The sequence below is a fragment of the Archocentrus centrarchus genome, chromosome 1, assembly GCF_007364275.1.
Source record: "Archocentrus centrarchus isolate MPI-CPG fArcCen1 chromosome 1, fArcCen1, whole genome shotgun sequence".
Classification (NCBI taxonomy): Eukaryota; Metazoa; Chordata; class Actinopteri; order Cichliformes; family Cichlidae; genus Archocentrus; species Archocentrus centrarchus.
The window spans coordinates 28,596,262-28,616,463 of record NC_044346.1 but is presented as its reverse complement, the minus strand read 5'-3'; the positions used below and the strand labels follow the sequence as shown (position 1 = coordinate 28,616,463).

The 20,202-nt window shown below is 39.7% G+C and overlaps 1 protein-coding gene across 3 annotated transcripts in view; it reads right to left on the bottom strand.

Moving 5' to 3' along the window:
• The window catches only part of micu3a (mitochondrial calcium uptake family, member 3a), a 35,658-nt gene extending 19,185 nt beyond the window's left edge, over nt 1-16,473 (bottom strand). For all 3 annotated transcript variants that reach the window (XM_030742860.1, XM_030742850.1, XM_030742868.1), the window contains exons 1-5: nt 16,169-16,473; nt 10,427-10,574; nt 8,026-8,057; nt 6,760-6,838; nt 3,280-3,327 (exon numbers count right to left, since the gene is read on the bottom strand). In XM_030742860.1, the coding sequence (XP_030598720.1) occupies nt 3,280-3,327; nt 6,760-6,838; nt 8,026-8,057; nt 10,427-10,574; nt 16,169-16,429 (568 nt within the window). In that variant the 5' untranslated portion in view covers nt 16,430-16,473. The remainder of the gene's footprint in view (nt 1-3,279; nt 3,328-6,759; nt 6,839-8,025; nt 8,058-10,426; nt 10,575-16,168) is intronic.
• Between the last annotated feature and the right edge of the window lie 3,729 nt (nt 16,474-20,202).

The window sequence follows — 20,202 nt, the reverse complement described above, 5'->3', positions numbered from 1 at the left end:
TTAACATACCGAACACGTGTTCGTTGTGCGTCATGTAGCTGAATGTGCTACGTTAGCATAACGTAGGCGTAACCGTGTTCGTCCTGTTCTTTAATCCATTATTATTTTAAATTGCCGTTCAAGATGGAATTTCTGCTCTGGGTCTCGGATTCTATCAACCCCCCCCCCCCCCCCCCCCCCCCCCCCCCCCCAAAAAAAAAGTGCGACTTATAGTCCAGTGCGACCTATATATGTTTTTTCTTCTTTATTATGCATTTTTTGGCTGGTGCGACCTATACTCCGGAGCGACGTATAGTCCGAAAAATACGGTATATTTTCAAAACAACGCATCTCGGGGGTTTTCAAACCCCGAAACACACTAAGCTTGAAACGGACCCACCCCAAGCATCAAGTCCCTTGGCACAAATAGAGCAATGCACTGCACACGGTTAAGTGCCAAGAGGACTACTGCGAATTATACATTGGGTAAACCAAACAACCTCTGGCTAAGTGGATGGCACAACACAGAAAAGCTGCCTTGTCTGGCCAGGACCCTGCAGTCTATTTAGACACACAGACCAATGGTCATTCTTTCAGTGATGAGGACGTGCACATCCTGGACAGGGAGGAATGCTGGTTTGAGCAGGGAGTCAAGGAGGCCATTTATGTAAATAGGGAATTACCATCTCTGAAATGAGGAGGCCTAGAGTACATCTTTGACCATCTTGCAGTGCTGTGATTGCACTCATTCCCAAACTCTCTGTGAGGAGTGCACATGGCCACTGATTAATGGCCATGACAATTTGCATATCAACGCTCATGAAACTGATATCATCACTCATTGTTATGCAATGGTGCTAGTTTGCATCTTCATGCAGCTGTACTGTTCGCAATGCTGGGGAAACCTGCAGTCAGTTGAGAGTGAAGAAATCACTTTGATTAGTGATGAAGGATTTATCTCACTGAAAACATTGCATCCGGATTAGAATCAGCTTTCTGTTTTTGTAGCCGGGCTTCCATTCTCTAAATGGAATTAAGTCACTACTTTTCTTTATCTTCCATTCTGAACTTTAAACAAACACTATTGAAACTGAACAAACCTTCACCAGTTTCCTGATTGATATGATCATGATAGCTGTCTTAGCTAATTATAGGCCAATCTCCAACCTTCCTTTTCTCTCAAAGATTCTTGAAAGAGTAGTTGTAAAACAGCTAACTGATCATCTGGAGAGGAACGGTTTATTTGAAGTTTCAGTCAGGTTTCAGAATTCATCACAGTACAGAAACAGCATTAGTGAAGGTTACAAATGATCTTCTTACAGCCTCTGACAGTGGACTCATCTCTGTTCTTGTCCTGTTGGACCCTTGAAACTGTTGACCATAATATTTTATTACAGAGATTAGAGCATGCCATAGGTATTAAAGGTTCTGCACTGCAGTGGTTTGAATTATATTTATCTAATAGACTCCAATTTGTTCATGTAAATGGGGAGTCTTCTTTATACACTAAGGTCAGTTATGGAGTTCCACAGGGTTCTGTGCTAGGACCAATTCTATTTACATTATACATGCTTCCCTTAGGCAGTATTATTAGAAACCATTGCATCAATTTTCATTGTTATGCAGATGATACTCAGCTTTACCTATCAATGAAGCCAGATGACGAACATCAATTAGTTAAACTGCAGGAATGTCTTAAAGACATTAAGGCCTGGATGACCTCTAATTTCCTGCTTCTATATTCAGATAAAACTGAAATTCTTGTTCTCGGCCCCACAAATCTTAGAAACATGGTGTCTAACCAGATACCTACTCTGGATGGCATTACTTTGGCCTCCAGTAACACTGTGAGAAATCTTAGAGTCATTTTTGACCAGGATATGTCCTTCAATGCACATATTAAACAAATATGTAGGACTGCTTTTTTTGCATTTGCGGAATATTTCTAAAATTAGAAACATCCTTTCTCAGACTGATGCTGAAAAGCTAATCCATGCATTTATTACTGCTAGGCTGGACTACTGTAATTCATTATTATCAGGCTGTCCTAAAAGCTCCCTGAAAAGCCTTCAGCTGATCCAAAATGCTACAGCTAGAGTACTGACAGGGACTAGAAAGAGAGAGCATATTTCTCCCATATTGGCTTCTCTTCATTGGCTCCCTGTTAAATCTAGAATAGAATTTAAAATTCTTCTCCTCACCTACAAGGTCTTGAATAATCAGGCCCCATCTTATCTCAAAGACCTCATAGTACCATATCACCCCAATAGAGCACTTTGCTCTCAGACTGCTGGCTTTCTTGTGGTTCCTAGGATACTTAATGGAGGCAGAGCCTTCAGCTTTCAGGCGCCTCTTCTGTGGAACCAGCTTCCAGCTTGGATTCGGGAGACAGACACCCTCTCTATTTTTAAGATTAGGCTTAAAACTTTCCTTTATGATAAAGCTTATAGTTAGGGCTGGATCAGGTGACCCTGAACCACCCCTTAGTTATGCTGCTATAGGCCTAGGCTGCTGGGGGGGGGTTCCCACAATAGACTGTTTCTTTTCATTCACCTTATTTACTTTGTTTATACTCCACTCTGCATTTAATCATTAATTGATATTAATCTCTGGCTCTCTTCCACAGCATGGCTTTTCTCTCCCCTCAGCCCAACCGGTCACAGCAGATGACTGCCCCTCCCTGAGCCTGGTTCTGCTGGAGGTTTCTTCCTGTTAAAAGGGAGTTTTTCCTTCCCACCGTCGCCAAGTGCTGCTCATAGGGGGTCGTTTTGACTGTTGGGTTTTCTCTGTATTATTGTAGGGTCTTTACCCGCAATACAAAGCGCCTTGAGGCGACTGTTTGTTGTGATTTGGCGCTATATAAATAAAATTGAATTGAACTGAATTGAATTAACTATAAGCAACATTTAAGCAAAACTTTTTTGAGAAGGAATATTCTTCTCCAAGCAATTTTCACTACATTTAGCTGAAAAAAATAACATTAACTATTTAGTGTAGTGAATTGCTAGCTTGTAAAAAACTCTCATTTGTGTCCATATTTAAATTTGAAAGGTTATAAATAGGTATTTTCTTTTTTCATCTTTGGTCTGTCTCTGTCTCTTTTTTTCAGTCTTACCCCAAGGGGAAGGGAAAAACCACCATATTTGTTCTAGATGTACCTGAGCATAGGTAGTTTTCTGACATTATTCTTCGAAACTAAGAACAGAATAATGCAAACAAAAACTGGTGGAAAGAGCTGTGATTAAAAGGTGAAGATGAATTTAAGTGAAAGGAGGATGTGTATAGACTGAATTGACTCACTTGTCAGGATGCAGAGCAGGAACAGGTACTCTGTGTATGAGATGATGCCTGGTAATGAGATCAAGAGAGGGAGAGTTAAAGAAGTGGTCACATTCCACACGCACACACACACACACAATGTTTACAGATGTTCAAAGACCGTGGGCCTCCTGAGCCTCACACAAAGACATACACACACTAACACACATAATCCGTTCTTCCATGAAGATAGCATCTTAAAATGTGTCTTCTTAAAGCTGAACTGCCAGCAGTCATTTGGCCACACACCGATTCTTTTTCTACACCCCAAGTGTCCAAAGTAAAGACACAGGCTGGTGTGTGTCTGTGTGTGTAGTTGTCTGTGTTTGGATAAGCAAGTGAAAAATGTTTCAGGAGGTGATCCTTTCTTGCCTCAGGCACATTTAGGAATCTTTGTAGCTCCATCTAAGCTCTCTCTGCCTCTTTTTTCGCTTTCTGTCTGATCGCTCAGATAGTTCAGGGTGGCTCGCTTGAGTGTTACGGGAGACTGCTCCCTGTGTGTGTGTATGTATCCATGGGTGAACATGACACCAGTTAAAGCCAGTGCAAGCCTTGTGTTTTGCTGATGTTTGACTGCTTTGTGTAGAGGAGCTGGTTTGGAACTGAAGTCTTTTTTTCCTCATGTAGCCTGAGCTCTGCAAAGACTAGAGCATACAAATTGAAGCTACTCATGTTTCTATAATACGGTCTGCAGCATGTTTGCACTACTATACTTTCAGTGATATACCACAGAATAGAAGAAGAGATTAATATTGATATGTTTATCACGAGGGAAATAGGCTGTAAAATGCATTATATTTCCTCTCTAATAGTTTTAACATTTTAATTATCCTCTATATCCCTGTGTCAATGATAGCATGAAGCGTTTTGGAAGTGGAGAAAAGCTTTAGACCCGGAAGTCACTGAAATCAAACCAATCACTGCAACATTTGAGATCTGCTAGGGCTTGATTTAGCCTTCCTTTGCTTTTTAATGGTCAGGGGGTTAAAAATGTTAAGAATCGGGGACGCCCGGGTGGCTCAGTGGTAGAGCAGGCAACCACATATATATGCCACGTTGCGGTGTGGGTTTGAGTCCCAGCTTGTCGCAAGCTTGCCCGCTTTACAAGTCTATAAGAAGCCGAAAGAGATCAAAATATTGTGTTTGTTATGCAGGTCAAATTTTAATGCTTACTTAAGTGCTTGTAATGAACCTTGATGACATTACAAAAGTAGTAACAAAGCATTATAAATGGAAAATATGAATGTGACATATGAGCATTAACATATTTAGCACAGGTGACAATAATGCTGCATGTTGCACATGGGCAAAATAAGGCAAAAGAATGTTAAGGTGAATGACTGCAATGAGTCTTTACTGCTTTAACTATATTCCAATTAATATTTCCAAGTAACAGATTCACTGCAATTTGAAACAATGTTTTGATTTATTTACCAAATGTGTGGCACTTCACTTAATTTATCAAAGTCTAAAAGACCCAACAAAACAACAATGGCAACAAAAAACATTTCCCAGATAAAACAAATTCTTTAAACTTTATACCTCTTCCTCAAGGGGGCAAATTTAAGGTTTTGGAGTGGCCTAATCAAAGTCCGTGCTTTGGTGTGACCTTAAAGAGGCCACTCATGATTGAAAACCCTCCAAAACTGCAAAGAAGAGTGGGCCAAGATTTCTCCACAGTGATGTGAAAGACACATTGCCAGTTATTGCAAAAGCTTGACTGCAGTTCTTGCTGCCAAGGGTGGCACCAGCAGATTAGGCAATTACTTTTTCACACAGGGCCAGGTAGGTTTGCATAGCTTTTTTCCCTCAATAATAGAAATTATCATTTAAAAACTGTATTTTGTATTTATTCGGTTATCTTTGTCTAATATTAAAATTTCTTTGATGATGTAAAACCTTTAAGTGTGACAAATATGCAACAAACTAAGAAATGTGGAAGGGGGCAAATACTTTTTCATGGTACTGTATGTGTATGAACAAATCAGTATTGTTGAATCCTGATGGTGTGTGTGGTCTCAGCAGCGCTCCACCATCAACTTCAATAGACAGACCTGAATGGTTTCTGCACAATTAGAGTACTCTGAGGTTTCTGTTTACAAAATTTCTCTTTTTCCTTTTTCACCATTTTCATTTCTCTTTCTACTTTCTACTACTCCATTTTTTACACTCCATCTGTTTCTTATATTTCTCTATATCTTCCCACTCCTGTTTTAAATCTCCTTTTCACTCCCTGATTTGATTTTCCTACTCTATTCTTTTTCCCCCTCAATCTCACTGATGAAAAAAAGGAAGCAGGCCACCCTCCTGGCTACTTGTCCCTATAGACTAAATCAAACACACACACACATGCGCGCACGCACGCACACGCACACACACACACACACACACACACACACCTTACAAGCTTAAGACTATACCTCTGTTATTATGGTAGAGGAAGAGAGGGGATGCATCACACATGGTTTGCTATGTTTAGCATCTCCCAGTGAGTGTATATCTGTGTATCTGTGTAATTATCACTACAGGGAATCAGTCCCAGACTGTGTTATTCCTCTGTTACATACTCGTGTGGCAAATGCTTAATTATAGTGAGATTTTTTTCTCTCTTGTAGTGTTGTATAATTTGAAGAGGAAAGGAGAGAGAGGGAAGAGAGTTATTTTATTTTTGTTTTGTTTTGTTTTGGGGGTTTTTTCTCCGGCAGATTGTTTGGCTGAAAGGAGTGACAGCAGGGCACAAACCTGGATTAGAGACACCCACAGTGACACACAACTCACAAGTATGATTTAATCACACACTGAGAGCCAAGCCCTGTGAAATGTGCACAAAAGCAGTTCGGCCTGTCACAACAGTCATCATACAATAACGTAATAACCCTGACAGTCATGGACGTGTAGCCCTTTAAAAATATCACAAACATTGTAGATGCAAGAATAACTAGCAGATTTCTACTACCTCTATTTATGTTTTTTTTCACACCACATAGGCTGAATGAAAAGAAAAAACTATAATAAATATAATAAAATTAATTGCAAGGGTGTATCATTATATTACTGACATAAGATGGTCTTAAAATCAAGTTTTTTATCGCAATTACTTCTGTGACAATGAATCACCAAACAGTTGTTCAGTACTTTAAATCATCTTTAACAATTAGAAAGCTGAAAGAAACTTAAATATTTTGCTCTGTGCTTATTCGTCATATGAACCTAGTCCTATTCGACTGACATTCACTCACCTTGTTATAATCTGACTCTTAAATTCATGTGTACTCTGATAACAAAACAGTGTTAATGGGTTTTGTGTGCAGTACATGCATGTGTATTTGTGATATTTAGTGAAAAGGTGCTTTGCTTTGCTTTGCTTTGCGTGTGTGTGTGTGTGTGTGTGTGTGTGTGTGTGTGTGTGTGTGTGTGTGTGTGTGTGTGTGTGTGTGTGTGTGTGTGTGTACTCTCTCTGACCTCGTTCTCTCAGGTTGCGGAACAGTTTGGAGGATCCTCTCCACACGGGAGGAGTGTCTGATAGGATCTTCTCCAGCTCCTTACACACACATACAATCACACAAGAAAATGTAAAATACACTGTAAAAACACTGACCTCTAGTTTCAAACGTCAACTTTTACACAGACAGATCCAGAGCAAACAAGAAAAGTTAGCACGCCATGGAAACAAAGAAAAATACATCTTGGCAGGTAATTTATTGAAATTTTATTAATATGTTACGCTATCTTATATGTCTTGAGTAAAAAAAAGAACTGCAATAAAATGCATGCATTTTTTTAAAAAGTGACACTAATACTGTGCTTTTTATAAAATAGAAATAAAAAAATTAGATAATCAAAAGTAGCCTGTGGAGTTTTTGACCACTTGTTGTGCTATGAAGTAGTGTTTAAGTGAAGTATGATTTTTTTTTCTTGGAGTTGAACACTTGCAGATGTAGAAAGTATAACACTGGTGTAAAACAGCTGGTCTAACCAATGCTTTAGGGTGTGGTTATCTTGTTATGAATATGGTGCCAGTGTTTGGGCATGCATAGCATTCTTGGGTTCTGGGTCAGAGCTACCCTATGATGGACGCCAGTGAAACTCTTCAACTCAAGGCTTAAAAATAAAACATATGAAGACCAATGAGTGGCTATCTTTTATATACAGTTTATATGAGTAACACAATGCAAATTGTGTTAATATGAAAACTCTGCAGGGTACCTTTAAGAATGTACTATGATTTCAACCACATAAGCAGTGACGTGATATTCTCTGTTGTCACTTTCAAAGGTATAACCTACAGTTTAATAAAAGGTAAGGAGCTCATTTGGTCTAGATAAAATTTTAAGAGCCTGAATATTTATAGCGAAAATATGTCGTCAACATTCTTAAATGTGCTATTATAACTTATAATCTAATTTAGTAAGCCCTTTAATTTAAAAATTTTAATTAAAAATGTAATTGACTTATATTACAACATATAGGTAAAAATGAGGTGGTCTGAATACTATTCATGTTTAACACAACAACCTCTGGCAGTTATCTTGGTGAATTCAAAGTTAATCTGCAACACATACACGTGGAATCATAGCACTTGCATGCAAAAGCTTCCTAGTATTGCATTGGTGATACTAGGAAAACAGGATTTTAAACTTTGCAGTGTCTACAGAGTCAGATGTAACATGCAACAGATGTCTGACTGAAATATAGAGGAGCAGGAGAAAGATGGAGTGTGTCTCCCACCTGTTTGGTCAGGGACCTCCAGGGCCTCTTGTCTGCCAGGGGAGCAAAACAAAAGAGAAGAGAAGAAGGCAAAGGGAAAGAGGAGAAGAGAGTTTGGGTGGGCTCAGTCAGATAACATCTGTATGATCTAGAAATGGGTCTTAATGTGCCAGGTACAGTCACAACACGCACACACATACACGCTCACAGACACACTCACTTTATATACACTGTCATCATCACGGGGCCATTTGTACCGTCTCAAGTGCCCCGTGCTTGTCTTTGTACTATGTGGAATGTCTCTGTAAAAGCACATACTACTTTTGTTCTGTTTTATACAACAAAGTTCATCTAATTCAACTTCAAAGGGGGCATTAGAGGATGTCAGCTGCTGAGAGGGTATGTGCGGCTGTATCGTGTGTCAGCGAGCCAAGGCTAGATGTAAACACACACATACAGGTGCACACTTTGCACGTAATGCAATTATATATCCATTAAAGAAATAAATAGCAGGCTTTTGTTTGTAAGAACCTCCACATGCGAAGAGATACTTAAAACAGTGGTCATACAGGAACATTTTAAGATGATTCTCCAGATTAGATATTTACAAGGTAAGAGAAAGGGTACATGAGAACAAATGGAATGTGTGTGTGTCTGACTAACATTAACCACAGACTAAACAATAGCTGTAAAGCCACCTGCTTTGAAGCAGCCGGCCAGGGCTAATCTGTTGCGAATGGCAGTAGGCTGACAGAAACTGCAAAGATGTGTTCAAACCAATGTTTTTAAAGTTTTTTAAAGAGATGGCAATAAATCGTATACCTGGTATTGAAATCCACACTTCAAAATCAAATGTAGCTCAGACATGAAAATTTAAAAAACATCCACTTTACAGTGTTATCAAAGTAATCTAACACAAATATAGAAACTAGTGACTTAAAGTGACTGAAACATTTTAAATCAAATACCAAACAGTAAGGCATCAATAAAAATGAGGTCTTCACTGTCAAGAGCTTCCAAGGCTGCTATTATAACTTGTCAAATACTACATGTACTTAAGAGCAATTTGAAACTCAATCATATATTAAATGCCACCTAAACCTGCAAAATGTTGCACACACAGGCTAAGATTCACCTGCTGATTAGTCAGCGCAAACAGCCTTCTATCCTTGAGGGTTAACATACACTAACTTTTGCATAGTGCAAATGCATTGCTCCAGTGTTTATTCCGACACAGCCTACATATGATCATTCATTAGATTTCAAAAACTGCAGAACTGAGCTGATTTGTAAGGCTGTCATGTGCCTTACTTTGCATATTTACAACTTCTCATCAAAGAGATAAGGGCACTGCCACCTGAGCTTGTGCTGAGTAGCTGCATAAGACTTTAGACCCAACTAACATGTACATTCATTAAATATGAATAATTTATTTAATCAACTTGTACTTCTGATGCCGATTATCAAGAGCAGCAACATTTAAGTCAATTAATCATGCGCATGACTAAATTAAAATGGTTCATTGGTTGCCAGAAAACCTTTTGAGATGTCAGTGCTATTACAGCAGAAAAAAGGTGGAGCACTGCTTTAAAAGAACAGACTTATTGATTGGCGGATAACTTCAAGTGACAATTCAAACTCAGCTTTTCAATCTAGCCTTTCACTGACAGCTCTATAAGTCTGTCTGCTTTTCTTTTAAACATTTAATTATTCTTGCTGTTGAACTTTGAGCTGTATTTCTGCATAAAAGGTTCTTTATAAATTTTGTAGAACTCAAATGAATAAACTTAAATATATATGTTACATACAAAAAATACTACAGCATTTCTATTTTACCTGGGCCAGTTTTCTAGGTTTATTTGGTGACTGATTTTAGCATTTCTTCTTCTTGCTTTTTTTTTTTTTATCACTCTGACACCATTAATTTATTTGTAGACAACCAGCTAGCCCTGGCCCTTTCCCTTCCTGTGTTTTCCCTATGGGTAGGTTCACTGGCCAGCTTGTTTGTTCAGACTCGTCCCTTGGCTGGACAGATGCCAACTCCACCATTTTGGACTGCATTAGCAGTTCTTTATTTGCACTGGAGATCTGCTGCAAGCTGGAAGCTACTCTAACCAAAACTTGATGCAGGTGGAGAACTAGTCAATGTGTCACTATGCCGAGATTTATGAACTGTATTATCTGGTAATTCCTTTGGGAAAGCACTTGGGACTCCTTTTGCAGTGCTGACCCACATGCCCATTCCATCACAAATAGAATATAAATTTATGTTAAAATGCTTTATCTAAACAAAATAGTCAAGTATTCTAGTTAGGTAGGTGTTATGCATACAGACTAAGCAGATAAACTAAGCCCCAATTTTTTTTTTGTCTAAGGACACAACATTTTGAAAACAACTGCAAAAACTGTTTTCTGTACGTACTTCTTGGTTCACTCATGGTAACTGACTCGATGAAGTTTTGTGGGGTCATGTATAGCTGTCCTTCATACTCCACAGAGCTGAACATGCGGAAACGATGTTCATGGGAAGACATGTACACATCTCCATCCTCAAAGTCAAAGGGACGTCCCTGCAGAGAAAACACTTGATGAACAAGAGTCAAAACAAAGTACATACATCCTGGTCATGTATCATTATTATTACAATACTGGCATTAAGAGTGATTGATGAGGGATAAGTGATTAATTTCTAGTGGTCATAATGTGAATGCCACTTCCACAACTGTGACAGCTTTCTGTGTAGAGAGAGTTTTAAGAATCCAACCTGTATGCACCTCTTCACTGCTTTTGAACTTCTATAATGAGGAGATCCATCTATTCTTGGCATCAATTTTCTCCATTTAGCTCCCCAAGATTATAAATAGAGTGAGCACCTCTGGCGCAGTGCAGTAACAGAAAATGGGCACACATGCACAAAAATACTTTGTCGCTACTTTTTATTTGATTAGCATCCCCGTCTTTCTCTCGCTCTCTCTCTCTCTGCAAGGAGCCAGTGCTTCAACTTGATTAGCTGCAGAGTAGGAGAGTTTCTACACCAACAGACTGTGCTGCATGAAACTGTATAATTAACAGAGAAGCTTCCAAATTTAATCCTGTTCAGCTGCAGGCCCCAGCACACAGTGGTTTCTGTTCAGCTCGGCTCACATTCTAATGAGCTTACAGATTCATTCATAAAGCTTTGATGATGCTTTCACCAAGGGGGGTTTTGAAGACGTGAACTGGAGAGTGCTTGGCTTCATGGGAATGCAGTGTAAGAGCATAGGCACCCATGGCTTTGACTCTCACTAATGAATGAAGTTTAGAAAGTTTTTGCAAAGGCAGCTAGGTTCACATGCCATGCTGCACAACATGAAGAAGTAATGCAAGAAAAAAACTATTAAATGGCAGAGATTAGAAAGCAGATTCAGTGTGGCTCACTGGTTTGTGTCTCGTCTACAACTATAACTTTCTGTTGCCTTGTCACAACTGCTCAGCAGATGCTCCAGATGTTTTCCCCTCAGGCAATGTTGCGTGTTCCTTTCACAGCTGCAGCTCTTTAACCCTTCCCCTCAGTTTCTCACTTAAACTCTCACTATCTGCTAAACTTTGGATTAATAGTGATAATATTTTATTGATACCAAGCATTATCAAGTCTGCTTATAGGTGTAATTGTTCATCTGTTCACTTATTGAGCCATGAACATTTTTTTTTTGCATTAAAAAATAAATAGTCATTACAGGTCAGCAATTGTTTTGTTTTCTTTGAGTCTGAACACTGAAGATTATAAGAAGACTTGCATGAAATTGAGGTGCGCACAAGCTCCACTACTATCAGGTTGCTGGGCTCTGTCACCTGTGTGTTTAAGTGTTAGTGTGTGTGTAGAACCCTGCTCCTTTTCGGTGCCTGGACCTGTTCTTTGGTCTCTCTTCCTCTCCTGACTGTTCCTCCAGTGTCACACCGATTACCATCCTTGATCTTGGTCTGGTGTCCCAGTCTCTCCTGCTACAACCACAACATGTCTAATCATAGCAGCTGTTTCAAAAGGGCTGCTAGCTTGTCATTAGTAGCAGCTGTGATTTCAAGTGAGCAGTCTGACTTCTGCATCATTCTTTTCTCCATCTGAGGGACTTATGTGATGCTGAGACAAGAGGCAATAGTTCACATTGCAACACACTGGTAGGTGCTTCTTTTGTCAGAAACATTAGCCATGGGAGTGTCACTCCTATCTGTAGTTTCTGTTTTGGACAGGAAGGCAAGAGAAGCCAGAATGGATTTAAATACTTTCTTAGAGCAGTCAGATTTAGCATTTATACTTTTGCCAGAAGTCACTTTTTGTATTATTTGGTTCTTTTTGTTAATTTGCATCCACTGGATCTGAACTGGATTTGTGTGTGTGTGTGTGTGTGTGTGTGTGTGTGTGTGTGTGTGTGTGTGTGTGTGTGTGTGTGTGTGTGTGTTGTTAACTCTCAATAAACTATTATCTACCGCATTAACTAATGTTGCTCCCCTTCTCCCCGTAGTGAGCTGGGGTAGTAACAAGCTGTCAGAAATAACTAACACTGTTGGCTCATTTTCTAAAACAGACACTTCCCAAAAGGAAGTAGCAGTTTTATTTGCTGCAGTACAATAAGTCTTATGCTCTAATTCTGGATTCATGAAGGGGAAATCCACCAATTTTAGACATATTATCTCTGCTTACGGGTTTACTCTAAAAAAGCTATATTAAACTTTCTGTGATAAGCCTTCTATGACTCCAGTGATGCCACGCTGACGCTTCTGAAAATGATCTTGTGAACAAGTCTCCCAAATCCATTTGTTGGAAGCCTCAACTGTCCCACACTCTTTTTTCTGGCTCTGTGGCTTTCTTTGACCAGAATAGCTGCAGTGTTGCTCAATCACTACAGATGAGTCACAGTTTTTTTTTCATGCATTTCTGGCTGCTGAGAAGACATAATCTTACATTTGCAATCTGCATAGACTTAGATTTGTTTAGTACCTTGCACTGAGCTGCTGTGCACTTCAGTGAGTTACTCAACTAAATGCAGTATGTATCTGCAGACAATAATATGGAAAAGTCTCAAGCCACCCTTCATTTCTCTAAATTTTGCAAAGAAAATACAGGTGTTTATTGAAACATGCTAACATACATAGAAAAGCAAGATATCAGGCAATAACAGAGTTTGTACAATTCTCACAAGCTTGAAAATCAATATTTGGTATGACCACCTTTGTTCTTCAACATAGTCTGAACTCTCTTAGGCAAGCTTTCATGTAATTTCTTTAAACAGTCTTCAGGAATAGTTCTTCGGGCTACCTGAAGGACAGTTAATGCTCTTCTTTGGATGTGGCTGCCTTTTGTTCCATTCTCTTTCAAGATGATCCCATTCAATAATGTTGAGGTCCAGGCTCTGGGGAGGCCAATCCATGACTGATAGTTTTTCATTATGTGTTTTTCTATAAAGTATACTTTTACTGCATTGGCAGTGTGCTTGCATGCTGAAAAATAAAGCTGATGCTTTCCAGATGGTATTGCATGGTGGATCAAAATCTGACTATACTTTTTTGTTTTCATAACCCCATCAATTTTGAAGATCCCCAACACCACTGGCTGAAATGCAGCTCCAAACCATGGCAGCACCTCCACTGTGTTTTACAGATGGCTGTAAACACTCGCTGTTGTACCTTTCTCCTGACCTCCGCACATACTGATGATTTAAATCAAAAATTTCAAATTTTAATTCATCAGTCCATAAGACCTGTTGCCACAGATTTTCAGTTTAGTTCTTATATACCTCAGTCTTTTCTCCCCTTAAGAATGGCTTCTTGACAGCCACTCTTACACAGACACCATTTCTGATAAGGCTTCAACAAACAGTAAATGGACCAGCTGAAGGGCCAGATGAATCTCTCAGGTCCTGTTTCATGCCTTTGCTGGATTTTTTCCTATTTGAGGACATGACTTTCTGATATTGTTCATCAGCTCTGTTCATCAGCTCTTTTGGGAATCACCTCACTGGTGCAAAAACACTATTTTTAAATCATTATTATTATTAAATATTATTTTTGTCAAACTGTGTCATCTTTGGCGTTCTTTGCAGATTTAGCTAAAGAAATTGGAACAAATGATATGTTTTTGCAACAGGCTGCTTGCAACAAACTTGCAATGATAGACCTTCAGAAAGCCTGGATAAGTACTGCTCAAGAAGACTATAAAAAAAATTACAAGAATGTCTGACTACTGAAAGACAAATAAAGAAATTAGGTGTGGCTCAAGACTTTTGCACAATAGTGCATGTCAGATACAGTTTTAAGCTTACCTGGCTGCAGAACTTTGAACTCCTTTACTTCACTTAGTTGACTAATTCGTCAGTCAAACAGTCTATTCAATGAACACAATAGGAGGAACAAATATTTGCCATGTGCTTTGCACCGTGACAGGGCTACTTTAAACACCCAGTGCTCACTTGGTTTTGGCCCTGAAGTGTGGCTACTGAATGGAGAATTAAGCAACATACTGGGCTGGCAAAACTAGCATGTCGGCAGTGTCAGCATACAATTATATTATACCGAGGAAGATTTGTTGGTTTCTAGTGATTAGTCAGGAAAAACTAAATCCCCTCCCCCACTCAAATCAGTAGGACTTGGACCTAATGTCACATGGGAGATGGAAAATAAGTCTAGCAAGTTGACAATTCTGTCTGATATCAAGTTAGATTTACTGAATACTACATATTTATTTTTAAAATTCAAATAATTACATTATGTGTTACTTAACTGCAATATCCCTTGTCTAATTCCAACCAGACATCCCCCCTTGTGTCCAGTCTTCAATAATAACTGTCCAACAATTGCTAAATCAGGATTTTGCCTGGATAAAGAAAAATGTAATTTTTTAGTAAATGAAACCCCACTTAAAAAACTCAGAATAATTTATTTTTCTTAAAATGTCTACCATAAAGTGTAATTTATAGTACTGCAATGAATCCCAGTCGTAGTGGGTGATTCTTATATCTTTGTTTGCATTTATACTTGTGCACTGGTGTATCTGTATTGCTCTACATTCACAAGTGTTCATGCTGAACTTGGAGATAATAAATCTTGAACAGCAATTACTTTTACTGAAACACAGGAAGAATATAAGAATTGAGAATATAAGAATTGACTCTCACCCTATGACAACTGTGATAGGCTCAAACCCCACGACCACTTGGATAAGCGGAAGAAAATAGACTGTAATCAAGCATAAGGAGTCACAAAGAAATTACTCAGCTAAACTGTTGAACAACTACTACCATTAAGAGCAACTACATGTTTTAATAATGTTTTGTGCTAGCTTTGCAACAACATATTGTATGCCTTATGCATATTGTGTCTCACCATAGCACAACTGATGCTTTAAGCATACTTAAATTATTCCATGTTATACTTCTTCCACCTTTGTTTCAAAATGAAATTACTTATGATATAAATGATGATTATTATAGTGGGCTATTAAAGTTCATTACATTTGAGTGAATCTTCAATTATAGTCAATACTGAAATTTATCTATTTTTGTAATGCATAAAAATTACCTGAACTTTTAGGCCATTATGTTATAATATGATGGCTTTTTTTTAACGCTCTTATTGCATCCAAACTTTAATGTATTGCTTTCTTTTTGACAAACTATTGTCTTAATGAAGATTTTTAATAATCTGTCTACCTGACCTGCCCCTGCACACAGCTGTATGATTGACGTCTCCAGCTTCCTGTCATTTCAGCACCAGCTCGAGCGGAGAGCGCCCTTCTTGCATCTGCGCGCGCATCGCCCAGCAGCCAAACAGTGAGCAAACTGTTTCCACTGGGCGTCCTAGGAATGAGTGACACACTTTATCCACCGCAGGAAAAAAAAAAAGAAAGAAAAAAAACAACAACAACAAAAAAAAAAAACCGCCAACCACACCATGGCTACGGAAAAAAACGTGGGCCTGTCTAACTGGGCCAGTGTGTGTCTAATCTTAGCGGAAGGAAATGTGGAAATACCCTGCGCTTTCTCTCTCGGGAGTATGTCCTTCCACAGTCTTCAGCATTGAGGCCCCTGTGTCACCAGTTACACATTTTTGACCAACAAACAACCAACTCGTTATGTGTCACATCAGCTTCAATGTTGTCGTTATCTGCAGCAGCCCAGTTTGTGCCACCTACCTTCTCTTTGGCTTCAACAGTCGGGATGGACGGGAGCAAACCGTGGATGCTGTGCCTCCTCATCCTCTTCCTGCCTCCGCCGCTTATTATACCGTTGTAGAAGTAAAGTACAGCGCCTCCCATTGCAACGCACATCCCGGCTGCCAGACATCTCCGAGTATTTCTTCCATTGCCCATCTGACCACCGACCAGCTCGTTTCGTACCGCCGACCAGAGGTTGAGCTTTCCGGCCAGTGCTGCCACTCTGCGGAAAGCAGCCATTGCTGCCGTGGTAGTTGCTTCTGCTTGGCTGCTGTGATTCTAACTTTGAGGGCAGCTCAAAAGTATCGCGTTTCCCCGATTTCATCGCGAGATTTACGGACCTTCTGTTCTTGGCAGGACTGAGAGCAAAGTCCCATAAACAGCGGAGGATTTGATGCTTCGCTGAGTGATTACTCTGAACCAAGGTCAATTATAAACATATAGAGATTACTATAGTCGAATATACAGTGGTGTGAGCTCAACTCAAGCTTGTCCAGTTTGCATAAAAAGGGCTATATAAACATTTCAAAATACAGGTGTTTTATTGAGCTTACTACAGGGAAAAAAAAACTGCAATGTTATAAAATTTCTGTATAGTTCTGTCTACAACTGTTTTGACTGTATTTTAGAGTGTAGCTGGTGAAAGTCAACCTGTACAGACAATTTTTTTGTAGGATATTATATTTTCTAAATCGATTAGGGCATCTATCGGTTGATTGTTGTATTATTGTTCTACTACCTCATAAGAAACAGGCAGACTAACTGTGACACACATAAAAAGAGAAAAAATGACTCAGTAAGACAACAACCACTGTACTATCTCAAATATCTTGGCGAGTGGCTACATCTTGAAGTTAATTAAAGAAATTCTATTTTACTTAGAGGGGAAATATAAATGAGCAATGATATCGACATTTGTCAGCATTCACACAGGGTCAGTGTGGTATCAAATTCCCAGTGGTAAGTGTTGGATCAAAGGAGCCAATGGAGAGCAGATATCAAACAAATATCAAAGATGAACTATTCATTTAAGTCTTCACAGGTAGGGCTAATGTTAACCTGATGGGGCTTTTCTGATGACTTTGATGCTGAAACAATAAAGGGAAGAAGTCTAATAGATGGCCTGTCACCTGTTCACACATGAAGCTCAGCGGATCACTTGGCCCATAAGTTGAAAACAGATCAAACAATGTCTAAAACCTCTTGGTAGAAATAAACCATTTAAAAGGTTGAGTATTGCTATTAAACCCTTCATTTGTTGCTTTGATTTCTATTTTGTTCACAACCCAGACTAGATTAGTGTATCATTGTGACTGATCCTAATTAAGTTTCAAAGTTCCACAATTCTTAATTCAACTTTAATACCTTTGGTAAAAATTCCACATTGGCTAAATCAAAATCATGAAAAATATTTACAGGACATCTATATACAAAAGGTTGCAGAAATATGATTTCATATTCTTGGGCACTTTAACTGACCCATGTTGAATAAACTGTGATGAAATTGAAGTGTACACTTTTATAAGGCCCTCTAAATTGTGCCCTGGGTTCCCCAGACCCCAGTTTGGAAACCACTTGCATTAATAACCTCTAGGCTACTTATTCAGTTATTCCATTATCCAGGCATTCGATTAGGTTGTGATTTCTTTGTGTGTGTTTATGTGTGTGTGGGTGGGTGAGGGGTTAGAGGTGGGGGTATAACCCTAGGGACCTCCTCCTCATCATCGTCACCCTCCTCCTCCATGACAGCTATGGTCCTATATGGTTGGCTTTCCCCTTGCAGCAGAGTAAAAGAAAACCTATGCTGGAGGAAATCATGTGGTCCTGGGAACTGTTCACTTGCGCTGTGTGTGAACAGTTCCCAGGACGATGTGGCGTAGTAGTTGACGTCTTCACTAAGGCCAGATCGATATCCAATACAGGACCAGATCGGCCTGAGGCGATTACGATCGATCCTGTCGCCTTTAAAAAAAAAAAAAAGTTCTTTTTGTTCTGGTCATAAATACTAATGAACCAAGGGAAAGAGGGAGAAGGACGCGCGCCACACACATAGATGCCCTCTCACTTGTCTGTCACACACAAGTGTGCAAACCAAAAGCAGAAGACTGAAACATTTTGTACTTACGTCAGGTCCTGCCGTATGACAAATACACGTGCGTTATGGGTGTAGGCACATGTCGTTTTGTCATTCTGCAGAAACTGACATAAGTACAAAATGACCCGAGTATGGCACACCAACACCTCTGCACCTTCAACTCATTTATCAAAGGGACTCCCAGGGGAAGGGAAGGCTGTGTGGGGTGTGTGCGCGTGCGTTTGTGTGCACAACCGTGTGTCTGCAGTGCTGTCCCAATCAATGCCACGATCTGGAACATGGGACCCTGCCTCGTGCCATTTGGCTAAAACCGCAGTTTAAACTAGAGTGTGAACAATGTCAAGAAACTCAGATCTAAATGAGCATTTCGAACCACAGAAAACGAAAAAAAGAAAGAAAAAAAAAACATTTAGTCAATGCTACGAAAAAGCCTCTTTGTGTGTTTGTGAATTTGGCAGTCCACGGGCTTTTATTCCTCAACCACTATGATCACGGTCAACTTCAGCTTATTAAAGTAGTTTCATATTTTAAATCAATCTGATATAACCGATATAAGGTTTCCCAAACGTATGGCCACTGGAGCACATTCATTGTTGTGGCCACTAAAAAGATTTGTTTCCACAACAAACTCCTTTTTTTCTCTCTCTCTCTCTAAAAATAGCACTTTTTAAAAAGTCCATCAGTCCTTCACTGTCACGTGTCGGGGTATTTTCTAAGCGTGCAGTTCAAACAGGTATATTCCCTTCTTCTGGTTGTTATTGCCTGATCCCCTTACAAGATCCTTCGCTTTGAAGCGCCTGTTTCTTTGATTCGTCTCGTAAGACCACAATTAAGGGTATATATGAGCTCCAGTGTTGTTCAAAGCATCGTGGAAAGATCAATGAAAGGATTGACAGTCAAGTGATGTCGTTTGCACAGGTGTGTGTGTGTGTGTGTGTGTGTGTGTGTGTGTGTGTGTGTGTGTGTGTGTGTGTGTGTGTGTGTGTGTGTGTGTGTGTGTGTGTGTGTGTGTGCATACCCTTAGTTTGTATGTGTGCGGGCGCTGTAAATGTGCGGCTGGGTTACATAAAACAGGAGCAATAAATCAACAGTCGAGTGTGAAAATTACGCAAATGGGGGCTTTCCTAGCCCCTCTTTCTCGCTGCACCTGAGCCATTTCGAAATGGGGGCACTGAGATGTAAAGCATTTAAGATAATGGTAACATCACTTTCGTGCCTGTTTGACATACACGCGCTCTTTCTTTCCGTGATTATTTCACACTTTAGTTGTTGCAGAGTTTCGCGCTCCCCTGCAAATCTTATAAACACCTGTACTGTTTAATCTAGCCTATTATTTCTGCTGAAGTGCCCATGAGCAACATTTAGTCTACTTGTGCGTCAGGGAGGCGGTCGTGTAGCTTGAGGGGAAGTAAGGGAAAATACGCCTGTCAGGCTAATTTTTATTAGTGGTTCTTAATTTCCTCTCAAAGTCCTTACGTGCCCTGCACTAAAAGCAGAGGGATGGGGAACAAAAAAAAAAAAAAAAGAGCCATAAAGGGAGGGGATCGGGGCGTATTTGCATAAAAGGCAACCCAGGGTGACTAGGAGGCAGTGCGCTATAAATGTGGAGTGGTTTGCACTGGTTTCACTGCGCTACACACTGCTGCTGGGGGAGGTATCAGTGGAGAGAAGAAATAAAAGGCCGAAGTGAATTTAGCGAGCGAAAGAGGGGAGGTGGGAGAGAGAGAGAGAGAGAGAGAGAGAGAGAGAGAGAGAGAGAGGAAAACCCTGATGTGCACCGGACCAAAGGGGGAGTATCCTAAGGTGAAGAGAAGAGAGCAGATGAGAGGAAAGAGGGATAAATAGCAGAAGAGAGGAGACGAGAAGACACGCTCTTGCAATCGGGGATGTATCCTGCAAAAATAACGCAGGAGTTTAA